Raw genomic sequence first — 26,841 nt, forward strand, 5'->3', positions numbered from 1 at the left:
AATTTTATCCCCTGTCCCCAGTTATCAGTTTGAATGAATCCTCCCTCCCCAAAACACAACACACAGGAATGAACACCCCAAGAGCTGCAAAATTATGCTGCTTGTGATGGTCCAGTGCTTCTCTCTACAGGATGCTCAAGTTTTATCTGGAACAATTCTGAATCATTTACAAATCCCATAATCACAGAAAATTGCATCCACAAAATATTTTCAACAGCTGGAACATGCAGCCATCAAGTGACCACAAACTTTTAAGTTACCCCCAAGCTTCCCACTGCACATTTAAGCTGTCAGCTTGGCTTTCTTTACCTGCACTTTTGCTTACGTTTATGTCCTGCAAAGCACAGGTAGAGCATTTGGGCCAGGAAAAGCATCCAGATTATCAAGCATCATAATGGCAAGAATTACATACTCATCTAATACTCTATACCCGTCTTGGGTTCCCTGTTTTGTTTCTTAGCAGCCCTAAACATCTCCTACTGCTCGCTATCAGGCAGGACACTGGACTATATATGCCTTCAGCCTGCCCAAATACAACACACGCTATAATTGGATTTATAGCTTCAGTAAAGATGAATTCCAATAGGAACTTTCCCATTTTGGCCCACAGCAACATCATTACCACAAGTTATTTTTAAAAGAAGTAAACATGGGACCCACTCTGCATGAGAAGAATAAAAGAGGTAGAGTAACAATCACTACAATTTGAGGGTGTAAATTTTGTCCTGTAAGGGGACCAACAGGTCTTATATGGAGAAAGGATGCCTAACACACAGCACAGGTTGCATAAATCCAGATATATACTCCTATCATGCAGCCTTTAACTGTGTATCATGCATAACCACTTACAAGAACTAATTATCATTTTCTCTGCACAAGCCCACTCACAGGAAATTTTGCAGGGTGCGTATCCCTTTGATAACTAAAGATTTCGGTGAATGACGTTGCAAGCAACTCCTCTTTCATACACCCTACCAAAAGGGGTTCAAAGCAAATGCAGCGACTGACTCCTTCACACACTTACCTACTGTCAGGCTTGCAAGCATCTAACATTGCTTTTAGCAGAGGTGGAACAAATCTCATTTTTAATCATTAGAACTGACTAAAACTTTCTAAAGAGGTTTTCTGTACCCTGTCTCTACCAAAACAGCTTGGTAGCTACAGGCCCTAAGCACTGACAGGTAGCCCCAACATTTGAACCAAACCAACAAGAGCTGGTACAAGATCCCCCTGCTTTGTTTGGGAAATGCCTGCCAAGACTCCCTGCGGATGGGACCTCTCAGAGTAAGAGGTTAGTGACATTTAAGTTGGAGCCAAATAAGAAAATAATAAAAGCATTGATAGATATCACCTTAATGCTTTCTGATCTCCAAAGGCCAGTTATTGGTTTTTCTCCTCACCTTCTTCTCTACATAATTCTGCACGTCTTTGCATTACGTGGTGTACAGATGGCATCAGAAACGTTGAATGCATTAGTCATGTGCAGATAATTGGAAAAATACTCCAAAATACCATAGTTTTCAAGAAGCCTATCCCTCCGGTACTACAGGTATCTGCTGCCAGCCTGGCAAACAAAAGCAAAAAGGATATTTTGCTATTGAAAGAGAAACACTCCTGGCCATGTCTTAACAGGTTCATCATTAAGAACAAGCAGGCAATTAATAGTATTAATCGTAGAACAAAAAGACAGTACTAGGTGTATTCAACTTCTTACCACAAGCTGCTTTTTCCTTCTGAACATTTCCCCGCTGGACTAGGTTCTCAGCAAGCCCAGAAAGAACTACCCAAAGCCGTGGTTTAGGGGAAAACAGAAAGGAAAAGGAAAAAAAAAAGAAGAAAAAGGAAAAAGCAATGCCACCTCCATTACAAAACACCAACCACTAAGGTATTTAAGGTCTCCTAAGGAAGTTCCATAAACAAAGCACAGATGCATCAGCTCAGAGGAAAAACAGCAAGCAGCAAGGAGCAGAGGCAGAGCTGCTCTAGCCAACAACCCCAGTGCTGTTCAGATGAGACCACAAGGGACAGCAGTTCCTTACTCTACCCCCACTTTACTGCTGTTCTTGAAGCATCAAAATTAATATGCTTATTCTTCCATTTCACCTTCAAAAGATCTTAGGTGTCCATCTATTAAAACGCATCAGGGTTGGTTGCATTACATGCCTAAAACATTTAACTGCAACAGCTTTCTTACAAACTTAAGAAATCCTAGCAGTTGGGTGCGTTACTCAAAGGTAGCCTGCTTTTTTGGTAGTTTGGTAAGGCAAAATTTGAATTGGGGTAAAAATCTGTTATTGGACTAGGAAAAAGTTAACAACCAGTTCACAACACGCTGTGTCAGCAAGGAAAGCCACATTTACACCAGCCACTATTTTGACTGCAAAACCCACTATGGAACCAGCTTTCCTTTCTGTGAAACATTCACGCTAAAGACAGAAACACACAACGTACTCCCAGGGGAAGCCATCACATTGGCAAGAGGGCAACCACCCACTGGCCGGAAGGAGAAACAGCTTCACATTTCGGCATGGATAAACTAACACCTAATTTGACTCACTTCAGTTATCCTCCAGATGACATCTTGCTTGCACTACCTTAACTCGCTCCCAGTAAAAGACTGTGCCTACATCATCTCCTAGCCCATGCTGACAAGATGTTTATAGCTGGTGAAGAAGTTCAAAGCAGTGGATTGTTCTTTTAATACCTCCTACTACTGACAGGAGGGCAGGGGGAGCAACAGGCAGCAAAGGGGTCCTCTCCAAAAAAATGAGCACACAGCCCTAGGCATAACAAGTCCTAGAGAACGCCAAGAGCAGAACAGTGAACTCCACAGGGAGGATGAAGGATGCAGAGAGAGTTTTAATTTTATGCTTCCCAACATTTTTATTTAGAGCAGCATGCGACAGTGTGAGAAAAGGGGCTACACGGCTCTGACTTTCTTGGAGGCCAAGAAAAAAAAGCTGTTTCTTCAGCACCAAAATTTTAAGTGCTTATTCATTCCTGCTTGTCATCTGTAAGCAAACTACTCCTCCATTCATTACAGACTGGCAGAATGCAAAGGCGTAGCACAGAAGCCTTCACTTTTACTATTATAAATGATGCTATTTTTGCCTTTAAGCCTCCGGTATCACAAATCACATATCCTTCACACGCATCACCCCCAGCTCCCTCCACTCAGCTATTGTGTCTTCCAGAGCTGTAGGTGTTTTCTTCCCATAGCTTTACCTGCTGAGAGCAATCGGGAGCAAGTTGTGACATCTGGCTGCTCTGCTACGGTGCAGCAGCGTTGCAAAGAGTTGCATGTGTAAGGCTGTGTACAACTGCTTATTTATAGGACAGTCCAATTAATAAAGGACTGCACATGGCCAGCAAACCACGGCTGACAACACAGCTGTCGCAACGACTGTCCAATTTGTGCTTAACCCTCCAAGCTTTCAACATTAACATCACCTTTCAACACGGAAGAACAAACTGCCATGGCCATTCACCATCAGACAATGCCAGACATCCCAAGCCTCAGCACACATTGCATTTTCTGCCCTCTCATCTGTTTCCACCAGCAGTAAGTTTTCACTTCTGCTCAGATGCCAGACAAAACATCTTTAAGCTGCCAGCATGCTTCTCTGCTGGCACAGCCAAGGGCACTCTGCAAAGGTCAGTGGTTTGAAGAATCTGCGCAACATATCAGAAAGCCCTACAAGCATGTGATGCTTGGAATGAGAGACTGATCCATAATTAGATGTTTCAGTGTCTGTTATCCTGGAAAGAGGTCCACAGCAGCATTTCATGAGTCCAAGACCGGGTGCGGGGTGGGGGGGGGGGAACCTGCACAGTCAAGTTTATTTTCTCAGCATCTAAAAAAGAGCTCAAGCTGAAACTAAAATGTGGAGACCTGTGACACTGCATGCAGCCCAGCACTAGCAGAGGCAGGACTGCCTGCTTTAGTCATGTTTAACAGCCTTACAGCTCAAATACCTCTGACTGCATCTAACACATGAATCAGGTTATGTGGAAGCTCCAAGTCAGAAATTTTCTAATTAAAGGAATCAGTAGGTAATCAGTGAAAGTGTCCAGCAGGCTCCACTAGTTTCAGTTTGGGAGGAAGAGGGAGGAGAAACACCCCAGTCTGGGTTCCCCTCCCTGCATCTTCCCTGTGCACAAAGCTATCCTCTGCACAGCTTGGTCAGCAAAATTACGAACTTGGAAGTGGCAGAGTGGTAAATAAAGGGGATCTAAGCTGATAAATCACTTAAAATTTGCCAATTCAAAGAATATATTAACAAACCAGGATGTTAAGAACTTCCAAATGCGACAAAAACAGTCAAGCTCGCAGACATGATGAAAATGCAGTCTTGCGGGAGAACAGTTAAAAAAAAAAAACATATTAAGAGTGTGAATACTGAGCATTCTGCCTCTTTCAAAATAAGAGCTGGTTGCAATCTCAGTGACAACAGTTTCTAAACACTACTTACTACTTCGTAGTGCAAAACAATTCCAGTTTAAGATATTGGGGGACAAAAGCCACCACAGTTCAAAAGAAATAGTATCACACTTGTTTCTTGCAAGAGAAAAAAAGGAGTTTCTAGCACAACAAAAGTAATCTTTCAACACAACTACATCTCATACTTCTGCTTGCTAAAGCCACAAACATGTATGTGTCTAAACCAACTACAAGCATAATTATTTCAATATAAAAACAAGCTCCTTCTGCAGAGCTCTGTAGGCTTCAGGAGCTCAAAAAGCAAAACGAAACACCGCAGCCACACTCCTTTATGCCAGCCCTGCTCTCAGCTCACCTTCCCCAGGAGGGAGGGCTCATCCCATGGCACTGCGGGCCAGCAGAGTCAGGCCCCTGCAACTAAAGAAATCCAGCTCTTGCAACTGGCAGTTCCTGAATGACTGTTTTCTAGCCAGCCTCTCATGAAGAAAGCAGCTTCAACAGTAAAATACAAACCAAAATAAGCAGGAAAAAAGGAATTTTAGAGCCCATATGAAGCTATTTTAAAATTCCTTCCAGAAGGAAGGAAACTGGTACGGTTTTAGGCTACAAGGGCCTCTTGCTCCTGCTAAAAGCCCCAATCAATGCGTGGTCTGCTGTGGTCTGCCCTCCTTACAGCTCAATATTGATGAGGAGCCGCTGAGGGTCTGACAGGCATTGCAGCCTTAACAGCACAACAGTAAGGCAAATAAGGACTGGCTTTCAATGAGAGCATCTACTCAGCAGCAGTGTCATCTACCCTTACTTTGAGATCAACACACCCAGAGCGAATGCATTACTAACTTGTTGGCTAAGCAAAGGCTGCACTGTGTGTGTCCACTTTTAACTTACTCATCCAGTCTAAGTCTTACAAAGGCTGGTGTTTCTCTAGACAGTGTCTAGCTGGCCAAACCCCCAAATTTATAAAAATGTTGCTAGATGCATCCTGCCACACTCTGTGCATACTGTGATGGGCACTCCCAGCATGCTGGATGCTCTAGGAACGAGCACCGGTGAAGTTGATACTGCAGCAGCCATTAGACAGGGCAGCAACTTCTCAGATGTCACTTTGGGACTTCAGGCACAAAGGAAGTCAGAGACAATGTGTAATGGCCGGTGCTAGGCACCTTCCATCCCTGCTCAAACAGCTGCCCAGAAAGCTCCCAGAACCAACCCTCACCTCCAGGGATGGAAACAACCATGCCACATCCCAGCCTGATTAACATGGGTATTTAATCTCCAGCTCTTCAGCAGCCAGTTCCAGGGGAAAAGGAAAAGCAAAGTACACCTTGATTTAACACACAGCTTTTCTCAGCAATCAGGAAGTCTGTCTTTAGCCCAAAATCACTTACCATCTATACCACACCATGCTGATATCCCATTTATTTAGAGGTATGTCAGACATCTGAAACAGGGAAATGAGCTTGTCTGTGTGATGAGCAGACTACAACACCCTGATCCAACATCAGGCTGCAGAAGAGCACAGCTCGAGCCAAACACAGCCCTAAGGAATAAACTTTTGCTAGTTCAGACAGGAGGAGCCTGGACAGACAGGCAAGTGGCAACACAGCAGTATCATGCATGCTAGCGAACAGGAGCTGATCTGTACCCACTGCAGAGTTGGTATCTGAACCAAAAGATGACCCCATAGTCGACTTCAACAAAAAATCCTTCACAAACTCAAGCTTTAGTAACCAAGGCAGAGTTAGGATAGACATATATACACACACACATATATGAATACACATAACCCTACACCCCTGAGCCAACTCAAAACAGCCTTATTGCTGTCTAACAGCATCATATACTCCTGAGCAGTCACTTTCTGCCAAGTTCCTCCAATTCAGGCTAGGCACAGACTCTCACTTACAGCAACAGCACAAAAGCATAAACACCACCATCTGACTTTACAATTAAGAGAACGAAAAACACACGCAGTCTGCACACCAACACAGGTATGGGCAAGCAGCTGCCAAAAAGCCATGGTGACATAACCACCGCTGCCTTTTCCTGCAACCATCAACATCTTGTGGCTTCTCTGGCACCAGCAGGCACATCTCAGTTGTGGGAATAAACAAACTGCACAGCGAAATATTTTAAAAGACATATTTTTAAGTTAAGAAACTATTTTCTCAAGCGTCAAGCTCTAAGGGGAAAAAGGAAAGGGGAGGGAATATTCTCTGCACATATTATGCATTAAACTTGACCAAAACATGTAAATCTCTTTATGAATATTAGTTTACAACTAAAGAGAGGAGGAGGAAGGAAAACAGGAGACGTCAATGCTGTAGCCCCAACACTTGGCACAAAATGAAGGAACCTGTACTAGAAAATACAGAGCTTGTCAAATTCCTACTTCGGGCTGAGAACAAGCCACACTTTCCTCTCTGGCAACAAAAGTCAACTTTAAGTGGACAGTTTTCTCATCAAATGGACAGTTATTTATATCTCTGAAAGTATTTAAAGATACAAATCACATGAAGGCCTGCCCTTTCAGGCTTCCTCCTGCCTGCAGTAGGCTGACACCAGCATTAGGATCAACGGATTGTTTGTTTTTCAAAGGACAGAAAGAATATTTGCAGAAGTTTATTATGAAACAAACTGTTTGTTTGATAGCAGCTACGGCTGTTTTTCAAAATTGGCAAAAATAACTTCAAAAGCTTTCATCCAGGAGTGGGATGTCTAGGAATTTTCCCCTGCCCCTCCACCAACAGTTTTTGTTTGTATTTAGATACAGATTAAGAGAATAAAAAAAGAAAATCCATCTAAACTTCAGAAATGAACATTTCTCTGCCATTTGGTCCATCAAGTCTGCTCAACTACTCAATTTACAGGTAGGGGAGCTGCAGGGTACAGCGCTGCACTGGTACAGTGATGCGAGTGGGTGGAGGAAGATGCTTCCAGAAAGACCAAACAGTCTGCTTCATCAGGGTATTCTCCAAGGAGAAACCGCTGGAGTCTCAGGGAACGGGCAGGTTTCACCCCAACCTCTGATTCACACTGACAAGCAGCTGCACATGTATCATTTCAGCCTCTTCAGTAGCTCCTTCAAGGTTCTCAGCAAGAACTGAAACACAGAAAGAAGACCAAGTCTGAAGTGCCAGACTGCAGCTACTCTGTGATGGGGGGGAAGTCTTTGAATCCAAGTCCATCACTTACATGCATTTCTTTAGTGTGCCTTAATCAGCAGGTCAACATTTCATAGTATTCAGTCATTTCAAACACCTCACATTTTCACTTTGCTCCTTTCCTACTTTACTGAGAGTTGGGAGGAACACTGTCAATAAACTGACATTTTTTGCAGTGGCTTTAGGAAGCTACTCCAGCAAAGACGCAGCTCTATTAGCCACTGCCATACACTGACACCAAGCTGCAGGCATCCACAGCACCCCATAAGCCAAGTGGCACAATTTGTCTTATTCTGCCACTGCCATAGCTTGTCACAATGCACACAGCAACACATGGATTACATTCAGTACATCCTGGTTACCACCAATAGTAAACTTCTTGCGGAGCAGGATTTTACTTCACTCAGAGAAAGAAAAAAAACCCAAAAACCAAAAAAAACACAAAAAGACAAAAAAAACCACGTTGCGCTGCTTTTTGCAATTGAAAAGCAACTTGGAGTATTTGCTTTACTGTTCAGTTGTACTTTTTTTTCTTCCTTTTTAAATAAGACCAGGCTTGCAAATGAATCTCTTAACCAAGACAAGCACACAGATAACAGTGACCAGCATACTTGAAATGTGCTGTCATCCTTGCAATTAAATCCAAGTTTTCTTCCTCCTACCTAATAGAGATACTACATTTCCCAAAAATTAAGCTCTACCCTATCTTTAACATCTGCTAAGTCATTTACCAGGTTTCCTACCTTCTATTTCTTGAAGCATTCAGCACTTGGTTTGCACAACAGTTGTTCAAGCAAATGGCTTTGTAAAAAGTTTCTTTTAGCCGATTGCTAGAATACCTAAAGATCAAGTAACTGTTGCCCGATTACTTTGAGCAATCATCCCCGAAACATCCCAATCTTTTATGCAATGCTATCCATATTCTCCCTGACAAAAGCAAACACCAGTTCTGCCTTGCAGAATTACAAGAAAAAAAAAAAAGCAGTCTGAGCAACCAGCTCAAAAGCGAGCCTTCCCAAGTGACCAAAGGTAAAGAAGTGAAACGAGGTCTTGGACTCACTCAGCAGCCTCCCCATGGACAGTAAGCACGAAGCAGGCACAGCCACAAACCATCGCAGACGCTCTTCTGAGCTCAGCTGCATCTCCAAAGTGACAACCCGCAGGTAGTCTTGGAGCATAGGATTGCAGCAGCCGAGCTGTGAAACTACTGATACATACCAGGATGGCAAGAGGTAAGCAGGTGTGAGGAGCACTGGAGTTCACTGAAGAAATCAGCAAAGCCTTGAATACCAGGGTCACGCAGGCTGGTGATCTTCGTTTCATAACTAGCACAAATGTAACCCAAGCAACTCAGGTATGATGAGAAAAGCATTTGACTTGCTCATAGCTATATAAACACACACATTTGTTCTAGTAAATAACACCAATGCACCTAAAAACATGATGCTCTAAGACAGTTGTCAAACATAATTTTTTTATATAAAATACAAAAAGGGGCCCAACTTGTAACCTGAAATGCAGCAGTGCCGATATCCCACCAAGCACGCACATGCACTCTCTTGGACTTGACCACTTTGCAGCTGCAAAATTAGCAACCTCTGGCCTACTTTCAGGCATGTTAGAGTCCAACTGTATTTACGCTGACAGAGACAAGCAAAGGTTGTGACGATTTATTGACGCAAGAGCTATTTCATGCTCCATGCCAGAAATTAATCAGTGGAGGAGGAGGAATTCTCTTTCAGCACCCGATTAGAAAGCGCTTTGGTGAACTGCTAAAAACAACAAGTTGAGGTCTTGCACAACAAACATGATAAAAAAAATTAAAAGACCAACTTTTACACAGCAGCTCCTTTAGAAAGACTTCAGAAATCACAAGATGCCAGTGCCTGAACAGAACTACTATGCATACTTTTCCTCATGAAAAAGAAAACATATTGAGAAGACTAATTCAGAGAGTTCCCAAACCTTTGTTAACATAAACTGATGCTACATTTGTTCTGATCACCCTGTCTTAAACACATTTGGGGGAGGCAGAGGTGACAATTAAGGTATAGTGACCCTGCAGTTTGGCTCTACCTGCTACAATTCTGGATAGAAAGAAGTAAATCAGAGGCAAAAGTCCCATGACCTATTTGAAATAGCTACTGCATGAAGCTACACTTTAAAGAAAAAAAAAACCACCCAAGAATCTTTAAGGCAGACTGAATGAACAGCATCACCCCTACCTGCCAAGAAGCCATCACGATAAACCTGTCAAGAGTTACAAGCCTGCAGAACAGGCCTTCCACCTGCTAGAAAGAAGAAAAAAAAAAAAAAGAAGGAAAAAAGAAAAAACGTAATGCCAATCAGATACTTGCTGCTGGTGGGGAACAGATGCCAAAGCCCTTCTTCTTAGTTTGTTAAGCTGTAAGGATCGCATGCCTTCTCCTGGCAAAGGTTGTATGAAACCAGTGGTACCTCATTTAGAATAAAGCAAGTACTTGGAAGTTTCAAAAATTTTTCCTAAAGTGACAGATGTCAAAGATTCAATACTTGGATGGGCTACCGGAGCCTGGTGTATGGGCTCTGGTCTTTTTATTCTTCTGTGTTATTTTTTGACCAGAGAAGAGATGGGGTTTTGGCTTATGTCTTCTCACAAGAGCAGCTCAAGCATTTTATAGTGCAGCAGCACACTAGTATGAAAAAAGTTTTAAACTAAAGATGTTTCTTTTTAGAGCCAGCATAAAACAAAGGTCTCAAAGGAGAGGGGGAAGTCTGTTTAACCAGAAAGTGCAAGTTTTGAATGCTGATACTGAATAGCAAAAAATAGTTCTCAATGGATTATCTTAAAATCACCAGGTTTTAATGGTTTCCTGCCTGAAGAATTGTCAATTGATCAAAAATACTGAAACCAACTTTACAGAAGTAGTAAAAAAAACCCGCCCTCCAATCTCTCAACACATAAACTAACTGAGGGAGCATTACCTATCTCCCAGCTGCACCCAACTTGACTAACTGTATATCTAAAGTGACCGCACGTACAAATAACTGCATTGATCTTGGTCTATTGATTAGAAGGTGAAACCTGACAGCAAACAGTCATTACACAGTAGTTCACGGACAGCAACATCTATTTAAAAAAAAGGCAAAATACACAATACAATGAGTATGCTGCCAAGAGAGGCAGCAAACCCCACACCCCCTCACCCCAAGGTTCATGCTTCTTGCTATTACATAAAGTCTGATGGGGTTACACGACTACAGCAGCTGCCTTTCAGGACAAAATGGTTACCTGAAGCAAAGGCTAACAGTTCAAAGCTCACAAACTAGACCTCACTCCTATTACAATTTTCCCTGTAAAGCTATTTATGTGGTTTGGCAACATAACAGCTACAAACAAAATGAGTACATAGATTCTTGAATAGTGAAAGGGTCAGGATTGATTTTTTTTAAAAATGATTTCTTTGAATTCATCTGTCATTTCTCCAACATCCTGATCCCAGCCCTACCACAGAGCGCAGCTGCAGCACAGTGAGAGTTTCCAGTAGTCCCCTCCACTGCAAGCAACTCTACCTTGTCCATGGTTAGAAGTTTGTCCTGGAGGAGAAGGCGGCATTGGCAAAATACTGCTTGCTCATGTTCAAGTCCACAAGTATCAATACACAAAGTTTTTTTCCAGTGCTGGGATTATTCAGCCCTTGGTGCAACCAAAACAGTGCAAAACAGAACTGATGGAATGGTTCTGTACAACTTATCTCCATCAGTATCCCAGCACCCAGCTCCGGTACTTACAGTGAAGAGCTTAGATGTCACCACTCCACTCCTCACTCAGTGGAAGGAAGCAGTCCCTCAAAAACATTGATTTCAGCCACACAAGCTCTGCAGCAGAGGGAGACAACCGCAACACTCCCCACGCACCAATGCCCAACTGTGCAATTCCCTGCAAGTGCCAAAGCTTAGGCATCTTCCAAAAGCAACTGCGCAGATGACAGAAACAGAAAAAGGACTAATAAAGTAAAATTTAGCACACCCAGCTCCTTAAAAAAATCCAAGTCATACATGACTAGAGGTTGAGAGGGTATATTAATGGCTGTTGCTAGAATCTGACCTGTTCTCACCCTCTTTCCCAGCATCCACTGCTAGATGTAGTCAGGCTCCCAGACCTGGTGTCCCCAGGGCTGACCTTGCACAGCGATCTTTGCAGAATGTACTCAGACTTCGCAATTCATGCCTTCAAAATAAATCTGCTGTTCCTACATCAAAGTTGAGCAGATCAGATACAGACACTAGGAAGATTAAATCTAGTCTGTGGATTCTCCAACAGAGCCTGTGCTGCTGGGGTTCAAAGGAGGATTAACGATGCCCCACTGAAACCCACACACATGCATGGGCTTCTGATAGCACTCAGAAGAATTGGTGCCACCAGTGGTACCTTCAAGCTGAGTTTCTCCAGAGGTGCTGGCTGACAGTCAAGCAGGGGAAGGCCTTCACAATCAGAAGGATGCCTTGTACCACCCCTTAGGAAGGTTAAATGACAACCAAAGAGAAGCAGCTTAGCAGTACTTCGTAAACAGACTTAGCTGCAGAACTTGTGAATACGGGTGTACTAACTAGCAAATATTCCCAATTACAGTCTTGATATATGGACTCTACCCTTGGGCTGACAGTGGCATGGGTGGGAAGTCAGCGAGCCGGTAACCCATGGAGCCAGGTGAAGGCAGAGCATGGCTATACTACAAGGTTCATGAGCTGCGACGGCAGCTTTCCAGGGTATTGCTGAATCTGGTCTAGTCCTAAAGGACTTTTACATACTACTTATCTGTTCTTTAAGCACTAAAAAAAATCAAGCTTGAATCATGATTGAAATTCAAGACAAATCCCTAAATTGTTACAGTCAGCACACATTTCTTTTGCTTGAAAGAAGATATTGAGTAACCATGATCTAGTTCAGTTTTAAAGAGATCACAGGGAGACAGGAAGATCTCAAAAAAGCCCACATGAGTATTTTTCTGTATGTAATTCAGCTTTCAATAGGTGCAAAGTTTAATACTAGCTTCATCTTTTGAAAGGCTAAAAATTTGCTTCAACATTTCAGCACATCAGTCTATCAAGCATCATTTAGCCAAACCGTGACAGTAGTTCCCAGGGGAACACCAAGAACTGTTGAGTATTTCAAAGCAAACAAGGGCACTGCAGGTAAAGCATCCCATTTTCTCAGTAGCTGATAAAACAACAGTATTTTGGTTGCAGAAGCAAAATGTTTAAAAGATCTGCTGATATACTAATTTTAGTTTTCTTAAAGGAAGAATTAATTGTATGCCCCGTTTCTCAGTAGTTAGCACATCAAAGATGCTAACAGAGATTCACTTGCCTGCTTTCTTCTTGCAAGGAAGTCACTGGAGTCATGGCCCCTGCCCCAGCCAGCCTCTAGCTCTCAAATACCAATGGACAAGGGAAAGGAAAGCAAGTACCACGATTCAAGAAATTAGGAAAAGAGAAAGAATAGGAATAGAAAAGATGACAGCAACACACTGCACAAATGGCCAGAGTCTCCATTCAGCCAGACTGTCACAAGGGCTGAAAACCAAAGTGGATGCTGAAGCATCTCTGAAGCACAGAAGCAGAAAGGGTTAAACTCTGCTCATTCTACCTCAGTAATTGTGCAACACCACCAGATAATTAGCTAGATCAATTACTTGAGATCTAACCCCACTGAGCATCTTTGAAGTTCTTAAGCGCAAATTCACGAAAACTAGAAAACAGCCATATAAAGCTACCCTAAAATCCATGCAGTGTTGTATTTCATAAGTATTACCTGTAAGATCATTCTCATTTATTTGTAATAATATACTTCTGCCATCACAGTTTGGCCAGGAAAAGCATTCCACACTACCAGGACTTTTGACCACTCCACTTGGTACCTCAAACCTTGCAGGTGTCAGTGCACTTCAAAGGCCCTTCCTTGCTTAACAGACCAAATAGAAAAGAACAAAGGGTGCAGGGAAATTCATGGCATATTACAACCTATGGAGGGAAAGGGACTTGTCAAGCCTTTACTGAAGGACAGGAGAATTAATACATCCACAATTTTTCCTTCTCCAGTCAGGCATCTGGTACTCCACGTTCAGTCACTCCTGGCTATTTTCTGACTGTAAAGTCAGTTTCTAAAGATGTTAAAGGATAAAAAAAAAAAAAAAAAAAATACTAAAAACTACACTAAAAGAAGAAACATTCATTACAATTGTTTCTCCACTCCTCCCCAAACCAACAATATGAAAACTTGTTTAAAAAAAAAAAACCTCCAAAAGCTTTTGACCAAGAGCTCTCAAAAATATTTTTCCATTTGCAATGAGGCTAAGCAGTACCTGACAATGAACAGGTAGCCAGACAGCCAAATTCCTAGACTTAAAGGATGAAAAACGCTGTGTATGGCTGACATCCATCTGAGAGTAAGTGGATTTTCTGCCCCTGCTCTTGAATCACTTTCAGAATCAGTGGGATGATTGAAACGTTCCTTCAACATCAGCTCTGTCCTAATTGATCTGACCACATCAAAGGCACACAAACAAGCCTCATCAGTGTGAGAACCTGCCATGAAGACGACAAGCTGAATAATTTAAAATAAACACTGAAAATATACTCCTTGTTACAGACCAGTAACAAATTTAATTTGGGGACGAATACATAAGATACAGGTCAAACTGAAGTTGACCAAAAGCGAACAACAAAAACATAGTAACAGTATAGAAAAAGGATTCTCTCCTTTCCAAATAGAGATGCAAGGTCCCAAGGACTATCTCCAACATTATCATCTGACTTTAAAAGTACAACCTTTTTTATATCCTTTTCTGTACCTCATTCAAAATAATTCAGAGTTCTCTGCCTCTCATAATAAGTACCTGCTTCTCATCTTTGCACTGCAGGATACATCACAGGCTAAAAAACTTACTTTAGAAACAAGCTTTTAAAAGAATTCCAAAGTGCAAGAACTGCATTTAAAGAAAAAGTAGAAATGAGAGGAATGTACTTAGCAGGGGCACTGACCTAGAAGGAACTTCAACTTGAACCCCAAGTTGAAGCACAAAACAATTCTTCTCTTTTGAGGGTACAATAAAAACCTTGTACAGAAAGTCTCAACTATTTGATGCTCCAGAAAGTGAAAACTTCACAGGTTTCATGGTAGCAGCCTTAAAACTTTCAAGATCCTCAAAATGATACTGTTCTTCTTAGAGGAAATCCAGGACAGGCTCAGCTTACACATGTGTAAGAATCAGAATGCAGGCGGAGTAGGTATCCTGTCATAGGTTGAATAAAGAAAAGTAAACAGAGACATGGGCCAGTTCCCATCCGCAAGGGGTTTCAGCTCTTCTAACCAAAGCTTCTTACTGCCAGATCTTGTTGCTCAGTTTACTTCTCAACCAACCTCAAAGTCCCCCCAAAACCTGCGGGACCAGACTGCTCAGGGCAACAGCTTCAAGGCACAGCAGTAGCTCTTGCTACTGAGTTCCTACTCCACACGCTCAGCGCTTACACTACTGTTGTAAAGGACAGGCAGCAGCATCCCTTCAAATGGAGTTCCTGTTACCTCTGCTGTGCTTGCCAGAGTTGAACTTTTCTGCAAAACTTCAGCTTCCCATGAAGCACACACGGCAGTGTGGGAAGAGGACCGGTCTGGCGAAATCTTTGTATTTCCGTGTAGAGAAAAGACAGCATCAGAGACAATAAGGTCCTACCAGTACTCACTACTAGTAGTGTTTTACTTGTAGACAGGAGCCTGAATGTCCAGTCTAGAATAATCCAGACATAAGGAACTGGAGCACCAGACAGGTAGGGGGAAGCAGGGATACACGGTATCCAGATGTTCTTCCAGACAACAGCCACCAAGTATCAGTTGTGTCCCAGCCCTGCAATTTACTCCTCTAGTCCTTATGTTTATGGGAAGAATGCTCTTACCCCCAGATAACTTACAGAAACAGAATCATTACTGCCAAAAAGTAGGTCAGTGTCATTTAAAGCCAGTTTGAAACACATCTCCACAGAAACTTCTTAATCTTTAAAAAGAGAACACATAAAATATTAATTGGATGGTGCAAAATGTTTGAGAGACTAACAGGGAAAGCTCTTATGTGTACTGCATGAAAGAGCTTTCCATGCCTCATTGAGCCACGGAGTATGAAAGGAGAGTGGCTTCTCGCACTCAGCAGATAAAACACCATACAAAAGTACTTATCAATCTAGCAAATCACAGCACATGACTTGCTAACTCATTTTCCCAGTGTTGTGTGATCATGAAGCTTTCTGCCTTCTCTGATATCTCCTCTCAGTCTTAATGATCCTGCTGCAGATTTTTCCATATCAGATAGGCAGCTCATTCTTAAACTTCAATATTCCTAATTATCAAACATTCAGCATTTCAAAATGTAAATAAAATTTGCATCTCCGCAAGAGTAGCTCTGAAGAAAGAATATAGCATTTGCATTCAGACTGGCTAATTCCTGTAAGATAACATTTCATAAACAAAATGCTTCATTGAACATGGAGATTTTCAGCTTTTACAAAGGAAAGTGAACTTTAAACAAATACAAATCAGTTGAGTGATTAACTTTAAGTGTTTTGGTTTTTTAAACTAATCTTTATGTATAACTAGTATCAGCAGAACAATCTTTACTGATTAAAGAACCAAATGATAGTGAAACTCAAGCCACTGAAAATTAAGGGGGTAGGTAGAAGGGGACTGCAAGAAATCATTTAAGGTCAGTAAGAGAGAAAAAAAAAAAAAAAAGAGCCAAAAAAACCACAACCCCACAAATACTCACAGCCCAGCCAGCCTGGGTACGATGAGCAGCATCAGCACCACAGGTTACGTAAGGCAAGTTTAAATTGTGGGCAACATAACAGGTTAAGTAGTGAAACTAAACATGCTTTCCCCTTCCCCCCCAAGCTTTGTCATAATCCTAAATGTTATCTTAATTAGCCTAATTTTCTTAATTATACTTTGCAGCAACTTGATCTTTTATAGCACAATTTCAGCATTTTTTTTCAGCTTTGTTCCAGCACTGGAAGAAACAGCAACTCCTCTGCCAAAAGCCAAAGGGCACACAATGCCTCTGAGCTTTGTCTTGACTAGGTCTATGTAGGCTCCCGCTCCCATCGCTGCTGGGGAAAGCCTATCCTCCTGCAATCCCACCTTCCAATTTCAGCCCCTTTCCCCGACCATTTCATCCTGACCAGCAGTTCCACCCAAAGCGATTCTCATTCCCACCCAGGAATCCACAAAACCTACTGACACCTGCCAGGAGCCAGTCATTCCTCCAGAGCAGTGGGCACCACACAACGATGGGCACGCAGTGCTTGCGGCCAGAGGGACACCAGCAGCCTACCTGCTTCTGCTCCTCATGCACACAGCGCACCCACATGCATTTTTGTGGCTAGTTAAGTTCATAAGAGCTGCTGGTCTTAACCCAAAGCTCAAGTAGGAGACTGTGGAGTGAGCCTTTGGCCCAGAAGACAAAGGTCCAAGGTCTTTACTTTATGTCTAGGGCTCAGGACAGATTGATTTACCCACTGGAAGTCCTTGAGGATTAACTTCTCCCACCTGGGTATTCTTACTTCTCCAAAAGTTATTTCTTATTCTCTGAGAAAGTTTACTCCAAAATATAACAAAAGAAGTGGCAGTGATGGGGGAAGAATGGAGGGGCAGGGAAGTCATACTTTTTTTAGACAACTTAGTCTTCTCCATATTTTTTCACCTTGTTCAGTGAGAAGCCTTCAATACCCAACGTTTCTCACAAGAGAGCTTTGCAGAGTAGAAGAAAAAAAAAAACCACCACCAAACCACTTTCATTCACCTACGCTGCAACAATTTTATGGCACTGTTCCCAAAACATCCCATTAGTGATAGGTTTGGAGAAGATTAGAGAAGAAAGCTTGTATCCACTGAAGCAAGGTTTAATAGGCTCTTGAGTTAAGCCAGAGCCTTCCCTTAAACAATGCACATCATTAGTAATAATTACCTGTAGCTGTATAATCAAAATAGCTATCATAACTGACATGAGAAGTCCAGATGTTGTCTTTGGAAAGGTTTGGAAAATATTTTTACCAATTATTATAAAACTGACTCTAAAAGAGAAACAAGCAATAAGAATACCACAGTCTAAGCCAGAGGTAAAAAGCCACCATGATACACTGTAGAATTTCAACCCCATGCTTGGAAATACCACCAAAATAAGAACCCAACACCTAGGAAGGGCACAGGGAGAATTTCACAACAGCATTTGATGAGAAGACAGACTTTGTGGAAGTTGATACCATTTGAAAATATTTTCATACAAAGCCTACCTGCAGAACAAACACCATTCTGTAAAAAAATAGCACAAGACCATTTCCTCCACCTTTTCAGTTTTATGAAAGTTTTTCACCCTTTAAATGATCACCAGTGAATGAGTTGACAATGAGCCTTGAGTTTCTATCTCCTGTCCCTCATTGCAAGAGTTAATAGGAAGTTTAAGCTGTATTTCTAAATAATAAAACTGCAATAGTTTCTTTAAATTTGAAAGGGCTAACTACCAGAGTAGAGAAAAAAAACAAAAAAACAAAAAACTTTCCCCTACTAATAGTCTTATTTTCTACCAAACACTCATACAGTAGCCACAAGTTTAATTCTTATTGAGCCATCCCATACCTTACTCTAAGGTCTTACGTGACAAGGGCCAAGAAGGTTTAAGAACAGCAGCACTGGAAAACACACATATGTCCAAAGCCAGCCAGCTGAGCTGCCACTTCCCTGGGTTTTCATTACACAAGCCTTCTCAACAAGGACCACTCTAGACACGGTAGTTAGAAAAGGTAGGCTCAAACCAATTTTTAGCATTACAGAAACACTTCTTACACGAGGAGCTTCTTGTTTTCTTTCATTAGCCTTTCCTACATGACTCCCTGCTACATCATCAGCAGAGAACTTGAGTAAAAGTAGCAGAACCAGTAAAAAAAGGAAAGACAAAAGGGTTAGCAGGTGAATTAAAGGAAAACAAGACAAAGCAGCAGCAGGCTTCCAATACTCCTGCATCAACAGAACAGCCCAACGAAGGAGGACATCCCCTCTTCCTAAATATCTGGAGAGCTGCTCCTTAAGAAGTAAAGCAATATCAAGTTAGGTTTGTTGGTTGGTTTTTAAATATAGGTATGCATTTAACCTATCCCACCGTAATGAGAAAAAAGCAGGCAGTCATTAGCTCCTCAGTCTCACTCACATTTGAGACAGGAAAGCATTCAAATAACAACTATCCACTTCTTTGAAGAACTGTTCTCTTGAAAAACATCACGTTGCAAGAAATGTGTCGCAGGTGAATACCTGTGTGCACTCTGCACATGCAAATATACTTAGTCTTCCAACTCCCCATAATACCAGAAGCAAGTTTCAAAATCTAAGAGGCTGCTGTATTATGGAAGTAGAAGCCAGATTTTTTTATTTTTGATAACACTGATAATTTTAGAGACTTATAAACTCGTCAGTTCCTACACGAGGGTCAGATTTTCAGCGCTGCTGCTTGTAAACTCCAGCATCCCTATTTACTGCAGCGTTTCTTGTTCCCAGCCTCAGAAATTCAAATGGGCTGCTAGAGTTAATTCTGAAGCAAATACGAAATTCTTCGTCCCACAAATATACAGTTCCTTAAATCTTAGGAGCTGTTTGTTGGCTTTTAATACTTCAGTCTTATTTGACTGTTAGCCCAAAACTGATTAAATCTCTCAAAGGCGTAGTTAAATAAGTACTTTCACGTGCCTTGTCGTTGTTGCATTACTTGCTTCCCAGCAGTCATCTTGTCTACCACAAAATTCAACAGTCAAAGCAGGCATATCAGAGCACAATTAAAATTCCTCTTCCAAAGCACAAGCTCACAAAGCTCTGCCTAACACAAAGTTAACCTGAAACTCACCAAATACAAATGTATGAGATCACTTTAAGCTACAAAGTAGGTAACTGAGTATCTACAGATCCTCTTGACAGACAGAAATACACAATTTTGTAGTGATGAATCAGATGTCTTAAATTACAAGACACATTAGGGATAATCCCCCAGGCAACATTGAGATGGATCAATTGACTCTTTTTTCCAGCAAAACTATTCTTTCCTACTAAAAAGTACTTTAAAAGTCAAAGAGTTTTCTGAAATATCAATAAAGACATACCAGCAGAACCATGACCATTCCTTAGAGGCACACTACATACCGTTAAGACTTATCAGCATAGATTTAACAAATTAAACGTCTGGTTAACATCTCACAAAATACCTACAACTTTCAGTGATATGTAATACAACAGTTAGAAAGCTAAAATGGCAAGATTTCCTTGGAACTCTGGTAACAGCAACACAATTTTCCATCTTCATGCAAAGTCTCAGTTTTAAACAAAGTAATAGTACAAGGAGAGGGACTGGACTATCATTTCAACACAGTAAGAAGTCTGTTCATGCAGCAAACACATAGTGTTTTGCTGTCGTTACTACATTTGAAGTGGTTTTGCCCTTACCTGGATGGCTTTGGGAGCTCATTGCTAGCAACGTCTAGTCCTTTGGAGAAGGAATTTGAGACGGATCAGTTTCCACGCAAGTAACAGCAGCTCTAACGAGCTCCAATGCTTCACCAATACATAGAAATTGGAAGTGGGGATTAAATCATGGCCACCTTATAAAATCCAGGGCACAGTGACATGCTGAGTTGTATAGGGAGTAATCCAATAGGGTGGCAGAATATCTTCTAATGGCTTTCAAAATGGGAACCTGCAAATAAAGAAAAATATGTCTATATTAGAGAATTAAGATTTACAACCATTTAAATTACACATTATGTAACATATTTATCCCCAGAAAGAAAGATTAAACTAGGATACTATTTTAAGCATTAAAGGTTGCAGAGAGAGTAATTTTCAGAGTTATAGATGTAATTTTGATTGATAACCATAAAAATGCAGACCAATATTTATCATAAAAAACAATTAAACCCCCCCCAACTTTTCAACTACACATTCAAGTCTTAAAAACCCAAACTCGCATGTTAATTCTCATCCTCCAATAGCACCATATGAAGCCACTTCAGTCCAACAGCTTCCATATTTTAAAAGCCGTATGTATGAATGGTAACTGTACTTCACGCATCTGTTCCCCAAAGAAGTCTCAAGAAAAATTCCTCGGTGCCAAGAAGTGGTCTTGGAGCAGGAAGGAAAAAACCCACACAATCAATTCCACTCCCACTCAACCCAAGCCTCCAGCAGATTATTAAGAAGCAACTTCGTACTGCCCCAGGGGAAAAAAATTCACACTTCTCCATTATTTTTAAGCTGTATATTAGAGGGAGGAAGAAGAGAGGAAAAAAAACCCAACCCACTGAATTAGCAAACTAGTGTACCCCTGCCCCCCAAATAAAAATATAAAAGCAGTAGATACCCTAGCTTATAGAAACCCTGACCTCAGAGACCCCCACAGATGGTGTCTCTGATGCAACCAGCGATACTTACACCAAAAGAACCTGCTGCAAAGTGTCCTGAAGTTCAGTTTTGGGTGTTTGGGGTTTTTTTGGCACTATACCAAGTGGCATCCAGCACTTCTAAATAGCCATGTTTTACAGGCAGGGTATCTCAGGGAGATTGCTCTGTTTTAATATACATAGAGACACCTGCCACTGATACATGCTACCAGCTAAAGCTACTGAAACAGATTAAACCAAATTGTGTCCTTTATGCAAAGTATTTCACAACCACAGGTTACTTCCCTTCTTTGCAAGGAAAAAGTCATCAACATTCAGGTTCCCAACAGATAACCTCTCCTGGATACTGAGGATGACGTGAACAGACAGCTGGTACCCGGAGGAGTTCCTCCCTGCCCTGACAAGGCATTTCGGCCCTCACAGCTTGGCTAGCAAGAACAGCTTATACCCAACACTCCCTAACCCACTTCAGACATGAAGTCAGCCTGCTGGCAGAAGCCAGCTAGTTAACCCATCTAAATTAATCCAGCTGACTCTGCTCAAAGCAAAGCAGGGAGCACTTACCCCAAACTGCTCCACCAGCAGCTCTGAGGGTGTGGTGACCTCCAGCAAAGAGACAGCAATATTCCTTGGGCGGGGGATGATTATGATAGTAACTACTATTGCCGCTTGCACAATGAGCATCTGTCCACAATTTATCTGTGCCATTACATTCCAAGTAGTCTCATCCATTCTTGAAAGAGCTCTTATCATGCTCAGATATTTGTGTTCCTTTCCAATAAGGCAGCAAAACCAGGTCTAAGACTTAAATACCACCACCATCACTTATGATGGGCCCTGCTTTATAAAGGTACTTCCCTGGTTTGCAGAATAATGCCCAAGCAGACGCTGTTGAACAAAGAGGTCTTCCTTGCTGTATTTCATTAAAAAAACTTCTTTAACTGGCTGTTTCTCTCTACCCCAAGTGTCTCAGCACTACTACTCTCCAAGTTCCTCTGCCTGTCTTGCATTTTTAGAGACCTGGAATGCTCTTTCATGTTATGCGTCAAATTCAGGAGAAAATTACTTAAGTGTAATTTCTAATCCCTGCAGGTCTCTGCTATCCCAAATGTTCAAGATCTTCCAGTTCCATTAATTTGCACATCCTGTTGAAGAGAGTCGGGTCAACTTAGACCAGGCATTAGCAAAATATTAACATCATTCATTTCCAATAAAAACAGCAGGTAATGTTATAGCATAAGCAATCTCAGCTGTAGACAAGAAGGATTTGGAATGAAGTTAACAGATTTCAGTCTACTAATTTTCACAATGCAAGAATGAAGGACAAAGCATGAACAGTGAGAAAACGTGTATGAATTTCTGGAAGAAACTGGACTGAAACATTAGCAGCAAATCCATTTAACAGCACCACCAGTTTACCTATTCCCACTTATTCCCCCAAACGTCTGTCTAAATTCAGTCAGGCATGAGACTCAAAATATTAAGCTTCTGCATGTTTAGTAACACTAGTGCCTGGGAAGAAGAGAGACAACAAAATAACCATGCTCAGATTGGACAAGCTACAGATTCAGTTCACCTACACTTTTTTCTTCTTTATTTTTGTTTTTTTTTTTGTTTGTTTGTTTGTTTCCTACATTTCTTTTAGAAGAATGAGTAAAGCCTAAGTAAAACAGACCTTCCTAAGATACAAACAGCAATCATTTCCCAACTTATTTCACCACCAAAATCTTATTCTCAGTTACTATTTGCATGGATCTCAATGCAGTCCAATAAGCCATTTCCAAAGTGGTCAAGAGCTGTTTTCAGACCCCTATTTGCAGCAATTCTTACATAAATTTGTCATTTTACCACTATCTCACAAAAACATTTCTCAAATTAGGAGACGCAAAATGCTGCCTACCCCTATGCCTACGATGTTTGGAGGTCTATAGGGTTTTCCAAGCAAAACTTGTTTTAAAATTCTTTTAAAACAAAACAAACAAACAACAACAAAAAAGCCAACAAAACACAGAGCTGGTTTTACTTCAGCTCCACTGCCTTCCAGGACAAGGGCGATCACCTCTGGCCTGCACATTTCAGCCATAAGAACAGCAAGTCCACCCCACACATCATCCAGAGGTACACTCCTCGCGAGCTCTTCAGGCACGGGCAAGGACTGGGTCGTGGCTGGGATCAGCTGCTTGGGCAGCCTGCCCACTATTAACACAGACACATGCCGTACATGATGGGGATGAGTATGTGTTTGTTTATAGCAGCACGATCCTCTCATGAGTAACTTCATAACCAACTATTTTGGCTAGACAGGTCGCTCACCTCCCTTTTTCAGGGGGAGCGCGATCATGGGCACAGCAGACTTCGCTGCACACGTGCTCAGGTGAAACTCACTGGGTCCAGCATGCAAAAAGAGATGGATGACTGCTGCCGCAGGAGTGTTTCACTTTAGCCTGCCTGCTGTCTCTGAGCGAGCCCCAGGACTGCCTGCTGGCTAGGTGAATTTTCTTGGCAGACAACAAGCAGTGGCATACTGACCATGCCAGCTTTGGCACTTCACATGGAGTCCTTCCCCAGGCGCAGAGCAAAGGGCAGCCGAAGAGCATCCGCAACGAGACAGTGGATGGCACTGCACATTTCAGACTACAGGGCAGAAAGACTGAGCAGAATTGTAGGCTAAAACAAGCAGGTGTGTAAAACACACACTCTTACTTAATCAGGTGTAACAAACAGGACTGGTATCATCAAGATTTCTGCCTCACAGGAGAATTGTTCAGAGTCTGGTCCCTGCTGGATTTTTAAAAAACTCTGGAATAGGAGCACAAAGAGCAAATTAATGCCTATTTATTTCAGCCTACTTCTACCAGGGTATGCCTGACAGCACATGCTCCCTATAAACCACACAGGCTGCTGCATCTGCAGCTGTATCCTCATCACATTCCTGGTTCAGAAAGTAGCCACAGCCTGAGAGTACTGTCACCTCCTTGTCACCAGCTGATAACGAGCTTCTGTATCTGCAGTCACCATACAGTAAGAGATAGACTGAGGGGCTGCAGCCTCAGCAAAGGCTCCTTGTTTCTCAGTTGTTGTGGTGCCTCAACAAACCACCAACCCTTACTATACAACTTTCCCTAGATTAAAGTTACTATTGGTCATTTTAGCTCTTCTCTTACTCATCTCCTGCCAGCAAGTACATCATACAACACACTCAGTCCTCAGCAGTACAGCAGGCAGATATTTCATCATTTATGTCAAGGAAGGGATGCATCTGCTTAAAACAGTTTCATGAGACTTCAACTGCTTCTTCCAGAAGCTGCAAAGAAAACAGTGGCACATTCATCAATAGACTGGGTCATCACATGTGGCAACAAACCACCTATACACAGGAATAATGCATATAGGGAGAAAGCATATGGCTCCAAACACCAAACTGTTTAACATCTCTGTAAAACAGAAGGTCCCTCACCTTCTTCCTCTCCAACAGCACGACCAGGCTTGCCCCCCAAAACCACACACATGACAGCTCCACAACTCAGTTCTACAATATTCCCTCCACACACTTTCCAAGACCACTTTTTCCCCACTGGGCATCTAGCCAACCATTAAGAGACAGAATTGCATGTGAACTAGAAAATGTAAGTAATCCAACAGTTTTCCAAGTCTGTTTCCATACATCTTGCAGCTACTGAATTTTTTTAAGTAGCAGGAATCTTACAGTTCCGCCATACAAATGTTTTGACAGTATGAATGTTCACCTTCCTCGCCTCAGCCTATTCCAGATGTGCCTCTCTACTAGTCACAAGTACAGATGTGCAGTAATTAAAGTTATAATACAGCTTTATTTACAAAGCTCTATTTTTCAGGGCTTAAATTGCTACAGTACTTCAGCCAAGATTAAAATCTTGGCCTAAGGGTGAAGTTTCAAGATTGTTTTAAGCCAAGTCAGTCTGGTTGCTTCAGGATACCCAGCTATCGATCACCTCACTTCATCTGGAGGCCCTCTCAGACGCATACCATCAACACCTCCAGATAGCAACACTACAGCCAGCTGACAAGATCACTTGAAAACTTCAGTTAAACAAAACCTGACTGCCTGCTGACTCAATACATCAAAACACGGTGGAAGTCATACGCATACTATCCAGATTGCTGTGCTTTGATGTTTATTTCTAGGTCCAGAGAAAGCCACTCTGCCTTTCAGACCCCTGAATGTTAAAAGCTTTGCAGAAGACACTGCCTTTTAGCAGGACAAGGAGGCCAGCTCTGTGAAGACAACAGCAGAAGGGATGCTAGGACAACGCCTTCTGCATCCTGGCACTGCTTTAGCAGTGCTCCAACACCGCAGGGTTTGGTCTCCAAGAGCCATGGAAACACTAATCTTCCAAAAAGCATTATAACCGATCCTTCTGCCTGACACTGCAGATTAAATACCTATAAGAATTTCCTCCCTCCCCCCCTCCAAAAAAAAATCTACCAAGGTAAGAGATTCCTTGCCGCATTAACAGGCAAACAGCATTAAGTTTAATCCCACATGTCCACATAAGATGATGACAACACCATCGTTATGCTTGCCTGGATTCCTACTTGTAACATGCAGCCTGTGAGTGAGCCGATGCTGCAGCATGTGCATGCTTTGCACAGACTCACAGACCTAATGAGAGGCAGTGCCTCTGTTGGAGCTTATTGATTAAATCTCTCCTTTGACAACAGACCCCGAACCTTACCCAGAGGAAAAAAAAAAAAGCCTTTGCTTTTCAGGGGTTGTTTATAAAATACTGCCAATATAGGATCTATATATGAAAGAAGGAGGGGACAAGGAAGAGGCATACAGCTGTTTGAAAACAATAATAATTTACTGTGACCACAAAAAGATTTACTGCATCTTTATTTAGAGCAAAGGCAACGTGAAACAGTCTCCCGGGCCAATTTGTCTCTCTAGGGACCGTGTCTCCAGAGCCACCACTTTGCAAGATGACAAAAGCAGTGACGGTAGTCCTGAGGACCCACACAACCTTTTGACAACATCACTTCAACTCCTGCTTCTCAAGCAGAATACATCTTTACTGAATCTGTCCTGGGAGACCAAGTTTAACAAGCATTGGCCACTTAGAGAAGTCCTGGTTTTCCTACACTTTCAACAATATTCAAAACAGTCCTCTCCCAGAAAACTTATTTGCAAGCCTCAGACATCCTCTCAGAGTTTAAAGTCTCTGAAGACAGGGTTTCTGTCTCTAAACACATACTGCAGGAGTAACAGGCTGCACTGTAAAATATACTATCAGCTTAATGCTCAGCTGTGGACAGAAGCTCGAGTAGAATACCATGACAGTAATAAAAAATAAAAATAGAACACCAAATTTGCTGCTGTACTAGCCCAGTTCCTCCACAGTCATGAATATTTTGGGCAAATCTGGACACTCCGCCTCCATTTCCAAGTATACAGTATATGAGTTTCAAAAGAAGGGCAAGAAAAAAAAAATCAGAGGTGTGGTACAAATTCTTCATACAGGTGAAGCAGATTATAAGTCTTCGGCCCAGAAAGAGGCGACTTAAGGATATTACAGTGATGCAGAATCAGGATTAATACAGAGAAGTCACCAATCACTCTGTTTTCCATCTATTTCTTTTAGAGCAAGAAGTTTTTCTCATTCTTTTTCTGGGAGAGAGGGTGGGTGGACGCAGAAGGGAGGAAAGGTATCAGAAAAGATACTTTGGGTGGCAAGCTGAAGCAGGGAGCATTACATGCTCCTTCTTAGCTTCACTACAAAACTCTGACTCGGAGTG

At 42.0% G+C, this 26,841-nt stretch overlaps 1 protein-coding gene across 7 annotated transcripts in view; it reads right to left on the reverse strand.

The window, feature by feature from the left end:
- Positions 1–26,841, reverse strand: part of HDAC4 (histone deacetylase 4) — a 264,837-nt gene that overhangs the window by 216,607 nt on the left and 21,389 nt on the right. For all 7 annotated transcript variants that reach the window (XM_069782187.1, XM_069782191.1, XM_069782190.1 and 4 more), the window contains exon 2: positions 20,114–20,363. In XM_069782187.1, coding sequence (XP_069638288.1) covers positions 20,114–20,135 — 22 coding nt within the window. In that variant the 5' untranslated portion in view covers positions 20,136–20,363. The remainder of the gene's footprint in view (positions 1–20,113; positions 20,364–26,841) is intronic.

This window comes from Haliaeetus albicilla, chromosome 4 (assembly GCF_947461875.1).
Source record: "Haliaeetus albicilla chromosome 4, bHalAlb1.1, whole genome shotgun sequence".
Lineage (NCBI taxonomy): Eukaryota > Metazoa > Chordata > Aves > Accipitriformes > Accipitridae > Haliaeetus > Haliaeetus albicilla.